Source organism: Helobdella robusta (assembly GCF_000326865.2).
Source record: "Helobdella robusta unplaced genomic scaffold HELROscaffold_4, whole genome shotgun sequence".
Taxonomy (NCBI): Eukaryota; Metazoa; Annelida; class Clitellata; order Rhynchobdellida; family Glossiphoniidae; genus Helobdella; species Helobdella robusta.
This window is the reverse complement of record NW_008704902.1, coordinates 6,562,253-6,574,668: the sequence shown is the minus strand read 5'-3', so window position 1 is coordinate 6,574,668 and position 12,416 is coordinate 6,562,253. Positions and strand designations below refer to the sequence as shown.

At 31.9% G+C, this 12,416-nt stretch overlaps 2 protein-coding genes across 2 annotated transcripts; one reads left to right on the top strand and one right to left on the bottom strand.

Annotated features, from left to right (window-relative positions):
• Positions 1-3,123: 3,123 nt before the first annotated feature.
• Positions 3,124-6,567, bottom strand: HELRODRAFT_66682 (hypothetical protein; the record flags this gene model as incomplete). The annotated part of the gene is made up of 8 exons (XM_009024204.1): positions 3,124-3,299; positions 3,435-3,520; positions 4,545-4,601; positions 5,002-5,150; positions 5,375-5,463; positions 5,696-5,849; positions 6,249-6,322; positions 6,384-6,567. Coding segments are annotated over 8 exons (969 nt in total), but the record flags the coding sequence as incomplete, so codon positions are not given.
• A 529-nt stretch (positions 6,568-7,096) lies between these two features.
• HELRODRAFT_162766 (hypothetical protein) lies at positions 7,097-11,580 on the top strand (the record flags this gene model as incomplete). Its single annotated transcript, XM_009024869.1, has 8 exons — positions 7,097-7,123; positions 7,200-7,255; positions 7,305-7,491; positions 7,745-7,985; positions 8,436-8,554; positions 8,764-9,322; positions 9,474-10,436; positions 11,495-11,580. 8 exons carry the CDS (start codon positions 7,097-7,099, stop codon positions 11,578-11,580), a joined length of 2,238 nt encoding a protein of 745 aa, XP_009023117.1.
• Between the last annotated feature and the right edge of the window lie 836 nt (positions 11,581-12,416).

Sequence of the window (12,416 nt, the reverse complement as noted above, 5' to 3'; positions counted from 1 at the left end):
ATCCGATTTATATATAAGATCATGCTGACCATCATAAAAGAACGACTGGAAAAGGTCATAGAGCAACATCTGCATGAAGAACAAGCAGGCTTCAGAAAGGACAGAAGCACAATCCAACAAATTCTAATGTTGAGACTGCTGATGGAAGATGCAAAATGTAGCGGTCAATTTACCATTGCTTTGTTGATTTTAAGAAAGCGTTTGATTCTGTTTGGCATGAAGGTTTGTGAGCAACATTAGAAAAGCTGGTCAAAGTACTGAAAGGACTTTATGAAGAATCAAAAATGTCGGTAATAATAGGTACAAAACTTGGGGATTGGATAAAGGCAAACATTGGAAGCATTTGAGATGAAGTGTTACCAAAATTTGTTGGGAATCAGTTGGAGGCAGAAAGTAAAGAATGAAACCATCAGAAATCAACTCGGAAGACAGAAAAGTGTATATGACAAAGTCAGAGAAAGAAAATTGGGATTTTTTTGACACATTTGTAGAATGAGAAAAGACAGATTGATTAAGATGGTACTAATAAGGAAAAGAGATTGGAAGAAAAAAATTGGTAGACCTGCAAGAAATGGATAGATGACATTACTGAATGGACTGGTGTTGGCATTCTGAATTCAATAAACTGGCCAAAGATAGAAAAGGTTTTTGGAAAGAAAAAAGGAAAAAATAAAAATAAAAAGCATGCTTAGATGTACACCATTGCCTCGTTGGTCCCTCGATGGACAAAGGAGGATCATTGAATGATTGATTTTTATATATATATATATATATATATATATATATATACATATATATATATATATATATATATATATATATATATATATGCAGTAATTTATTAAATCAACCAAATTTCTAGCATTGGATTATATTTCTCAATATTTTAAACAAAATTCTAGACATCATTAATAACAATAAAAATTTGGTTAGAATAAAGTAAAATAACTTATATAACAACATAAACACAAAAATTAACATTGATAAAGGAAATTTGAATTCCTAAAAAAAGCTTTTCTATTTTAAACATGCACACTAATTTTGTGTATGAGTTAAATAAACTTAATAATCAACTGAAATTCATCGTAAGAAAGAGAAAGATTGAAAAATTAAATAGAAAATTAAGCAACGCTGAAAATGCTGTGACTTTCTTAAACAACTTATATATATATATATATATTTATTTATATATATCATGAACTTCAATTAGAAAGTAAGACAATTATTAATTTGTTCTCTCAGTCAAATGACCTCAAAAAGCAACTGTTCAACATCAAATCTCACAAATACAAAATGTGGAAATATTCAAGTATCATAATAAATAATACTAATACTGGTAATGTGTATATTAGTGTGTATGTTTGTGATTGCATAAAAGTTTGGTATAGAATTCTATCAGCTAGCTTGTCTATGGTCATAGTGATATTTATATTATATTATAATTATAAAGAAATAATTTATTTTATTTTCATGACATAAATCATGGCCTTATTTATATTTTTATAATAAAGCCTTTATTAGGAAAACAGAGGCCAAATTTAACATGATTACAAAACAAAGTTACAATAGAAAATGATTACCATTAATGTTAATAATTACAATCAGAAAGTATTTATTAAAAATTATGTTACCCAAATAATTAATAAATCAAAAATCAAATGAATAAAAATTAAGTTATAATAATTAAAAATTATAATATTATAATTATCATTGATTATATATAATTATAATATGTATTGTTTTCACTTCAGCTGTCTTATTCTTATATCTTTTTCAAATTTAATATTTGCATTGTGCTTTTATTATTTATTAATTTTGTTTTATTTATATATAAAAAAAAGTACTAAATTAAATTTTAAAATAAAATATTAAAAAAAGTCATATCTGGCCAAAACACCAACTTTGTAATAATTAATGATCAATATTAAATCTATAAGAGTATAAATAAGGAAATGTTATGAACGATAAACCGATGAGCTTACCGGTATGGACCAGGCCATTTCAGGCGAACAAATTAAATTTTTACTTTTTTCGGAAAGTACGATTTTATTATATTTTAATTTATAATTACAATAAAAAAACGCAAATGTAAACAAACATCAAACCCCACCTACTTCTCTAAAAGTGAACCTGCAATAGAAACTGCCGAACAAGTGAACTGAACTGGTGCATAAATACTTACACAGAAATTCTTCTGTCTCGTTTTTCCATTTTTTTAGAATTATTACATATAAAGTATCATAAACGTTTGACGATATGTTGTCCTGTATAATCCGAGATCTTGACTCGTGCATTTGAGATTACCTATCGCAGTCTCGTGAAACCTTTCGGTACCAAACAAGTCTGAAGCTCAACTTTTTCAATAATATAATTGTCTTTACTAGCCAATAGTTGAGCTTAGACCTCAAGTCTATTCTAATATATTCTCCGCACAGAAGAAAAATCCTACCATAACTTGAACAACCATGGTTTAATATATTTATGGCCAACTCATCGCTCACTGCAGTCCATTCACAAGACAATCAATCAATCCTCGTTAAGCTATGCTTCATACATACACACACACACGTTACGCACGCACACAAATATGTACATGACATTATATATCTATATATATATATATATATATATATATATATATATATATATATATATATATATATATATATACATGGCGAGACTTTCATCACTTCTTTCCCCACTATGCAGCATTATTTAACCTTTGATTATACAATAAAGTCATCCTTTTTCAAACTAAGACTCTTCTCCCAACATCAGAACAGCCAATTCAAATCTTTCAACTAGCTAGAAATGTGAAAAGCTGTCATTGGCCGTTTTCCAAGTCATGTTAATTCTCGTTAAAAGAACTAGTTGTCACCGCTTTTTATTACTATAAACAAATTTAGAGCTCATACTTAGGTCAAATTTTTTAGAATAAAACCAAATTTCATAGATTACCTTCCAAACTACATAATATATTAAAGTAATTATATAGAAATATTATTCAAAGTGTTACATTCAAACAGTTAACTGGTGGTGTTTGTTAAATAATATGTATAACGTATAATAACGTAGAACGTACAATAATGATAAATAATCATAATAATAAAGTTAAATTGAAATTTATGTGGTTCTAGCTCTGATGGCAGCCCTTTTGCCAGTAACAGCCTGAAAGCCTGATTTGATGCTGGCTACAGAGCACCTTGACCCACATGTTTCACACTGCAAGAAGAACAAACGAGTCTCTTTCTGTAGCATGGTTTCTGGAGATTTGCAGGTGTGGCATGTCACATACTCCTCTACAATAAAATACATTAATTCAAAATTTAGAACACATCTCAAAGAAGACAAATTAAATTTGATTGAACGGAAATAAGGTTAATTATAATTTATACTGCAAAATGCAACTGTCAAGAAACTAGCAGTGTACTGACTGATGTAACGACGAAGAACACTTTCAATTTGTTTCTGTTGGAATCTCCCTTTGATGATAAGTTGTGATTGAGCATCCAGTGAACCACTGTTGAAGCGGTTTTAAAATATCAAATGTAGTCATCAGCATATTTCAACGTGTGTGATCAACAAAAACTCTGTCATCATTATTAGAGAAAGTTGCATCTCTAAGAAAACATTTTGAGAAACTTTATGAAAAAGTTATCAGTCTTATTAAAATCGCAAATAAATGTCATCAACCATTAAATCTACAACGTCTTTTACATTTTTATAATTAATAACATTGGCACTTCACACCACAAATAAATGATAACTGGAACAATAACCAACACACCATTAAGATATTAGGTTTAATAATTTCAAAAGTAGTTGAAAATATGATTTAATGAAATTAAGTTGGACCTTAAAACAATGAATGAACTTGATGGTTCTAGAAAAAAATGTAATGTGTAAAAAAATTTTTTTAAGACTTTGCTTAGGAAAATAATTCTAAATTGATTGAAAAGTTTCATATTCTTTATTAATTTAATTTAATTTTGATTATTTTAACAAAAAAAATAATAATAGTTGCGAAGAGGAGATAACATAATGATACACGGTACTTACATTATTTGTGTACTGTATGAATACAGTGTATAAAACAGTAATGCAAAAACGTAACTTGCAGCTTTCTATGCTCAACTTTTTACCTTTTCTAAATTGAAAGAACTTCCCATTTGAAGATTTCAGTGGAAATGAAAAAAGATTTTTATAAAATTCTAATACTAAAACTGAGCTTAATTTTTTATTCCATGCAACGAGGAACCAAAATTCTATAGGAAATTCTATAGAGAGGAATTTGCAGAATTACTAAAATATGTAATAGACAGAGTATCATTAAATGTGATTCTAGAAAATTAAGGTAGTAAAAAATGCAAATTATATGTATATAGTGTTTGTTCAAAATTTTGTTCGTTAAAGAAAAAAAAAAGTTTTACTTAAAAAATGTCTTATAGATTTTTGTTGCATAGAAGTTCGTCATAAAGACTGGAAACAAAAAATAACTAGTTTGTTTAGATAGAAGACTCATCAAACACATTGATGATACTTACCTGGTTCCCAGCTCTGCTGATAAAAACGCCTGTAAATGTTTTGTGGATCTGTGGAGCCTTAAGACAAGAAACACATCGTATTAAAAATAAAGTTAATACATCTATAACGTATAGATTAATACATCAATTATGTATAAATAGCAAATTAGTAAGAAACATATTTTATAATGAGAAATTGTTAGAATGATAATTTTATTCAGAAATATTTTAAAAGTGCTGTACATTTTTAAGTACCCATATCAGGATTGAAATTTAAAGCTCTTGAATCAGATACAAAAAATAAATATTTGAAGGTGCGAAAAGTATAATTGAATGCAGATTTTAAAAACATTGACGATTGTATCAATGAACATTAAAATTAAAGTTAATATGAAATAACATCACATTAACGGCATTTACGTTCCTAATAAATTTAATCGTTTTTTTTATAAAAAGCAGTGAAGAATAAAAATCTAACAGTCTACAAATCTCAGCGAAGTTACAGAATGATGTTTTTTTGGTGCCGACCCTCATGACCTGGGGTGGCTTCATCACAAACTTCTTTTTTTCCCCTGCCACCATGTCCGGGTTCTTCTCGCGCATAATTTCAAACACCCTGGCCAGTAACTTAGAAAGTAATTTTAATTTTAATGTGGCTATAATAAAACCAGGCTTCAAAAAATTTATTGCCAATTACTAAAAATTTAATTGATTTTGTTTCAACAACGTTAAAAACGTTACTTTCTAAAAACCTTTTGATAGAATGTTTTGAACCATTAACATAACGAAAAACTTTTGATTAAATATTCATTAGCGTTGATAAAAAAAAGTACGTAAAATGCAAGTGGCACCTCTTCGTACGTGTAGTCATTGTCAGATTGTTCAATACTAGTTGCCGTTCCATCCACATCGTCTGCAATATTATTATTTAATATTTGTACTGTTATTGATGTTATAACTATTTAATGTTAATATTTATATAACATTACATTAATTGTTATTATTACATCGATGGTTAACTTGAAAACATCCTTATTTCAACTATTGAAACAATTAACATAGACCAATCAGTCCCATGCCATTCAGAAATACAAATTCTCATGTCGGCCACCAAAGGAAGCACAGCAACAAATTCAATTAACTTTAAAGATCAGTAGTAAAGAATCACAAACGTTTTTCAGATACAGTAGTCTCAACTAAAGTCTTGTCTTTCTTCTTCTTCTTCTTTTTCATAGTGAAGTCGATGTTGTCATCATTGTCCAGCAGCGTGGCTTGTTTCTCATCCTCAACATCCCCTGCACCTGCCTCCCCACTTCCAACAACCTCCTTCTTCTGCTCTTTCTAGGATATTTCAAGGAGTTTTAAATTACAATCAGTTTATAAGACAATAAGAAGTAAAATCAAACATAAAAACAATATGAAAAAATAATCAGAAATTATTGTGTATTATTTTTAAGCTCTAATAACTCAAAACTTTTTGGTTTTTTACTCTGCTCTCTATGGAACTATTTCAAATGAAAATCTTTTACTGAAAATATCTTGAAGCGTAGATTTGTCAACTTTTTTCAAAATTTCGACGAGACAACAATCTTCAAATAACCTTAAAACAAGAACAGCATTTATCGAAAGTAAAATAAAAAATAAAATTTAACTGAAACTTATATAGAAAGCATTTAAATATAGCGGCTGAAATTTTAATATGAAAATTGAAGTAAAAAACTTAACAGGTAGAGCTGAACCCAGTTCAGATAAGTCAATTTGCTTTTTCTTCTTCTTCTTTTTTTTGTCCAAAGTTAAATCTAAAGTTAAACGAACAATGAGGCAAAAAAAGTTTGAAATAAAAAACCATTCAAAAGATACCGAGAAGTTCATCTGTTGGATCAATCTCAGGTTCAGCAACGTTGGTTTTTTCAACAGGTGATTCAACAGGGGGTAGAGTAGCAGTGGCAGGGACTTCCTCAGGCGGTGCTGTAGACTCCAAACCATCTATATCAAAAGGCTTCTTCTTCTTTTTCTTCTTCTTAGACAAGTTGGGATCGAAAACATCCTTAAAAATAAAATAGAATATTTAAAGACGATGATGATCCTAGAGTAAGCAAAAATTCTGAGCATAACTGCTATTAGGACATCAAAAAAATGTGAAGATGGAAAAATTGTTGCATAAACATCTTTCAAGTTAAAAATGAACTAAATAAGTTGTTGAAAATGAAAATTTTTTTTGAAAATTAATCTTCAACAAAGTAGGGAATGGAAATAATTAAAAACTTTTGATTCCTTATCCTTGACTTTTATAATTCTGTTTAATGTCTCATCATAATTTTGTTAACATTATCGCACAATGTCATATGTTATTATTAGCGTTTCTTAACCCTTAGATTACCAACAGGTTCAATATGGCCCATTTTGAAATTTAGCACCGAATAAAATAAAAAGTTTTCAATATTTTTGAAAATCATTTTATGAATTTTCCTAAATATTCAAGATGTGTATATTTCACTAAAAAAACTGTTGCCAAGTTAATTTTCAAAAGTGCTATGAAAAAAGTAACATGTTTTAAGGGCCATTCAAAAATTATGTCACGCTGGGGAAGCAAAGAAGAAGTTCGTCCAGCGTGACAGTGTGGGACAGGAGGAAAGAGTAGTTAACCCGATGAGTACGTATGCATCCTGTCTTTAGGCTGCTTCCGAGAAGCCGATACGTTCCAAAGAGTCCAGCAACAGTTGCTGCAGCCAGTTAGTCAATCAGCAACGAACATAGAACCAGTGCTAACTCCGGATCAAGTGCCATAGACATCAAAAACGTTCCACAGTTGAGCACTAAGGAATCAGCTGCACTTGAACCATCAAAGACAAAAGCATCTTTCAGCACACCAGCTCAGGACAAATTGCAGAAAGAGATTGTTGCATCAAATGCTGAACTCCAAGCCTTTGACTGCCAAAAAACACTTGGTGACTGGACAGAGGAGCAAGTCTCTGAAGTAGAAGCTAGAAAAAAAAACATCAAAGCTGAGAAGGAAAGAAAAAAAACAAGAATGACATAGAATGGACAGGAAGCATAAGTTTGAAAAGCTGTGTGCAAAGGACTCAAATCTTCGCAAGGAACTGCTAATGGTCACAAATGTTGTTGCAGTGGTGTTTACTTGCGTCTGTTACCAAAACAAAATGATAAAAAAAGGTTAAAGCCATGTGAACACAGTACCGGTAAAACTGGTTCGAGCACAGACGAAATTTCACATTGCGCACAATGACGGCAATATTGCCACGACCACAATAGCCTACATGAAACAGCTTGCAGCTGTGCTTGGACCTCAGGAAGTCACCTTTATTAGTCAAGATGACAAGGCACGTGTGCCAATAAGAATTACAGCAGCCAACAAGCAGGCACCACTATTGATGCATCTTGACTACAAAGTTACATCGCCAGATAACAATTGGGCGTCCCCTAAAACTCACTCCGGCCCTGGTCTAGGCTTTGAACATCAGATGAACCAGTTTGGTTTCCGGAAGATCAATCTTCGCTGGACGCTGTGAGTCTTGTTGTTCAAAAAGCCAAGGATGCCATTGAAGGGACAAGGTGGAAAGGGGAAAAAAAAGTTTGGTCTGGTGGCCACGTTGGACATTAAAAATGCTTTTAACTCTGCTAACTGGGATTGCATTTTGCATGCCCTTGATGAGCTGGATCGTAGCCTTACGTAAATAGCAAGCCTGAGCGCTCACATCCCTATTTTAATGTTTTGATCAAATAGGAGGCGAACGATTTATTTCATTTTATTGTTTACTTGATCGGCGTTGCACGTTTTATTTGTTTCTTCGTAATTGGTTACTTGTTATTCGGATTTAATTATCAAAAAATTTCGGAAGGAATAATATTTTGTAATAATGGTGAATAAATGTATTGTTCCGTTTTGCCAAGGGAATTATACAATTGAACAAAAAGTACATTCCTTTCGCTTTCCTAAAGATGAACACATGTTTCAAAAATGGATATCTGCAATTCCGAGAAAAGATTGGAAACCTACTTTGCATTCACGAGTAAGCATGATCTATTGAATAAAGTGCATGACCAGGATTTCAGATTTTAACTAAATCCCTTACATTGTTACAAAATTATAATACATTACATAGCTATGTTATTTGTTTTATTATTATTAGTTGTAATGTGAATGAGTAGCATGTTTATTGAAATTTATTAATTTTATTAATAATTTAATTACAAATAATAATTATATTTTTTTTTTAAGGTATGTGAAAAGCACTTTCCAGCTGAGGCCATCATTACTAAAAAATCTTCATTTGATGCTAAATCTGGAAAGATGATTTTGACTTCTCTCGAGAGGCCAAGATTAAAAAAAGATTCAGTTCCTTCAATATTTCCTGGATGCCCAGACTACTACAGCACATCAGTAACTCTCAGGGTGTCGCCGGATAAAAAGAGGCAGCGAATGGAAAGTTTGAATACTGACAATGTAATTACAAAAAGTCTGATGGAGCACAGTCAATATTTAACAAAAGACAAAATAAATAGTTTTTCTGAATTGTGCGACAAAGTAAAGGAACTTAAACTTTCTAAATTTTGGAATGTCGTATGTCGAGACAATGATATCTTAATTTTTAATTTATCACATGATGTACCAACAGAAATAGTATATCTACTCGTGGTAAACAAGGAATTAGAACTGAAATTGTTTTTTAAAAGTGTTCGCTTACAATTTATTAATGATATTGAGTCTCCGATAAATGTCAATTATATGTTTGATATAACGACTATTTTGGATGAAGTTGAAAAAAAAGAGAGAGATGGTCTTTTCAACAATAAAAAGGATAATTAAAGAATTACAGTCAATAGAATCTGGAAACTTGTTGAAACATGGATATGGTTTAACGGTCAAATCATTATGGCCGAACAGCATAGAAAAACAAAATGTGAAACTTGTTTTACGTGTATTTTCAGATTTTGTTATTCAAGCTCTGAAGGAATTAGGACCCAAACAAAATCTTCCTAACTATTTAGAAACTTCCCATTTCATTGAAATAATTTTGAGGTGGTGGAGAATTGTTAATGTAAAAACTCCAAATGCAGGAATTATAAAGCGAGATGATTATAGAAATCCTATCAATTCTTCTATAGATGATAGTGGCATAAATTACCTGACAAAATTTTTATTTTGGTTGGACAGTTGGAAACAGATGAAAACTACCTCTGGCTGTTTAACGAGAGAAACCTTTTTTGCCTTACGTCACACCACTACTGCTCTAATAGAGGCAAGTAAATACTGTTGTACCGAATTTAATTTAAAATATGTTTTGTTGGGGAAATTCCAAACGGATGCTTTAGAGTCTAGGTTTGGTCTATACAGACAATTGTCTGGAACTAATTATAATGTATCACTTAGACAAATCTTTGAATCAGAAAAAAAATTAAGAATCTCCAGTGTTTTGAAAAATAAATTAATTGGCTGTCTAAAGACTATTAAAGATGAATCCAGTGAAGATGTCAATGATAATTTCCTGGATCCATCAAAATATGAAAATTTACAGCTTGATGAAAATGATTTTGACTTGGAAGATGAAAAACCAATTATTGTATACGTTGCTGGATATTGTCTACATATAGCTCTGAAAAAGCTTAATTGGTGTCCATTATGTAAAGACTTGATGTCATTGGATAGATCAATGGAAGATGTGGACCCTTCATTTTCTGTCATTGCTAATGTGGACAGGGGTGGTTTGAAATATCCATCTAAAGCTATTATTGATTTAGTAACCTATAATTATTGTGTAGTAAAGAAATTAACAAGTGGATACTTTTGGAATATATTTAAAGAGGAACAAAGACAGAGAATGATGGCTATCAAAATAACAAATTCAATTTTAGATGATCATGAATTTAGTTATTGGCCAGACTGTGATAATGGTCATGCTGCAATTGATATATGTAATAGAATTTTGTATAGTGCTACTAATTGTTTGTTAAATAATTTTTGTAAAATGAAAAATGATACAAACACTAAACATAAAAATGTCAGAAAAATGTTAACGTTTCAATTTTTAAACACTTTACAAGGCTTGTTTATTTACGTTACTACATATATGTAAACAAAATGCGTTCGCCTCCTAAATGAAATTTGCATAATGAGCACTCAGGCTTGTACTTACGTTACTGGATGTACCAATATGCTTACGTCAAGGGAGGCGTGCCACAGTGCTCAGTTCTATGTCCTCTTCTATGGAGCGCAATGTACAACGGCTTGCTGAAGCTAAAACTGCTATTGGACGTCAGCCTCGTGGCATATACAAATGTGGTGGCTGTGGTCGTCGATGCGAAATAGCTTGAGGAAATAGAACTTTCCGTCAACACCTCATTTGCAAAAATCAGTGAATGGATGAAAACAGTCAACCTAGAATTGGCAAAACACACGACGTAAGCAGTACTTATTACAGGAAGAATACAAGCTGAAACCATTATGCTGTCACTTGGAGAACACGATATAGCATCACAATCATTTATTCGGTACTTAGGGATGATGATTGATACTCGACTAAACTTCAAACAGCAAGTGGAACACGTTAACCATAAAGCAATAAAAAGTGAATTCCAGAAGTTAATGAAGATGCAAAACACGTATTTTTTGAGTGCCCCCATCGCACATATATATATAATGTGATTTTTGTTAAATACCTAAAAACACCTTAGTTTGCAATCTTACCTGTTTAGATAAGAATCACATTAAGCTGTTGTTTTAACTCGGGGAAAAACGCATCTAGCCTAAAACGAGTTGGGTGTTCACAAAAATGCACCTTTGGTCGTTGATGGGAGATGTTGTACTTTATATACTTGTGCTTGCCGACGTAACTGATGACAGATCAACTATTCTCACATACATAAATATATTCGTCACTCAACATTTTAATCATTAAAGAATTATCATTTACTTCACATCAATTTTTGTATTTAAATTTTTACGTCAACAGTGCCTAATCATTTTACCAATTTTTTCACTTTGACATTCAAAAGAAATTTACTAGACACACTTCTGTTTCCTATTCCCATACTGTGAGATTAAAAGTTTTTCATTCCAGCTTCTAACGTAATGGCCCGAGGGTATGGGATACTGTATTGCCACATGAAATTAAAGCGATTAACTCATTATACTTATTCAAAAACAAGTTAAAAACTTTTTTAACTAGAAATAAACACTTATTTTATTTAATTTTACACTATTATTAATTTTTATGTTCTTGGTGAACAAATTTTCAGTCTCAGTTGTGACTATATTGTTACTGTTAGAATTAGAAAATATAACAGTACTATACACACACACACGTTTAGACGGCATTTTCCCCGAGATCGGGGGTTGCCGCTTGGGTACCTATAATGAAACCGAAATACCCCTCGACTCCATCCACATCTGTCACTCGCCTCAGTATCACGCAACCTCGCTTTCACCCTGTCCTTCTCCACCTGCTCTCTCCATCCCAATCGCGGACGACCCCTTCCTACCACTCCTTCAACCTCGAACTCCAACGCTCGCCTAATCCCGACCCTTTCATCCCTTCTCAACACATGTCCATACCACCGCAATCTCGATCTCCTTATCAATGTCACAATGTCCTCATTCAGTCCCATCATTGACATCAGCTCTGTACTACTCCTCCTATCCTTCACTTTAACCCCACACATCATCCTCACCATAGCTCTTTCAGCCCTCTGCAGTACACTTTCCTCCTCTCTCCTCAACACCCAAGTTTCACCACCATATATCATCGCTGCTCTCACACATGCTTTATATACCCTCCCTTTCATCTTCACTGACCATTTCTTTCCACACAATACCCCACCCAGTTCCCTAAATTTCATCCATCCCACACGAACTCTAGCCGTAACTGCGCTCAA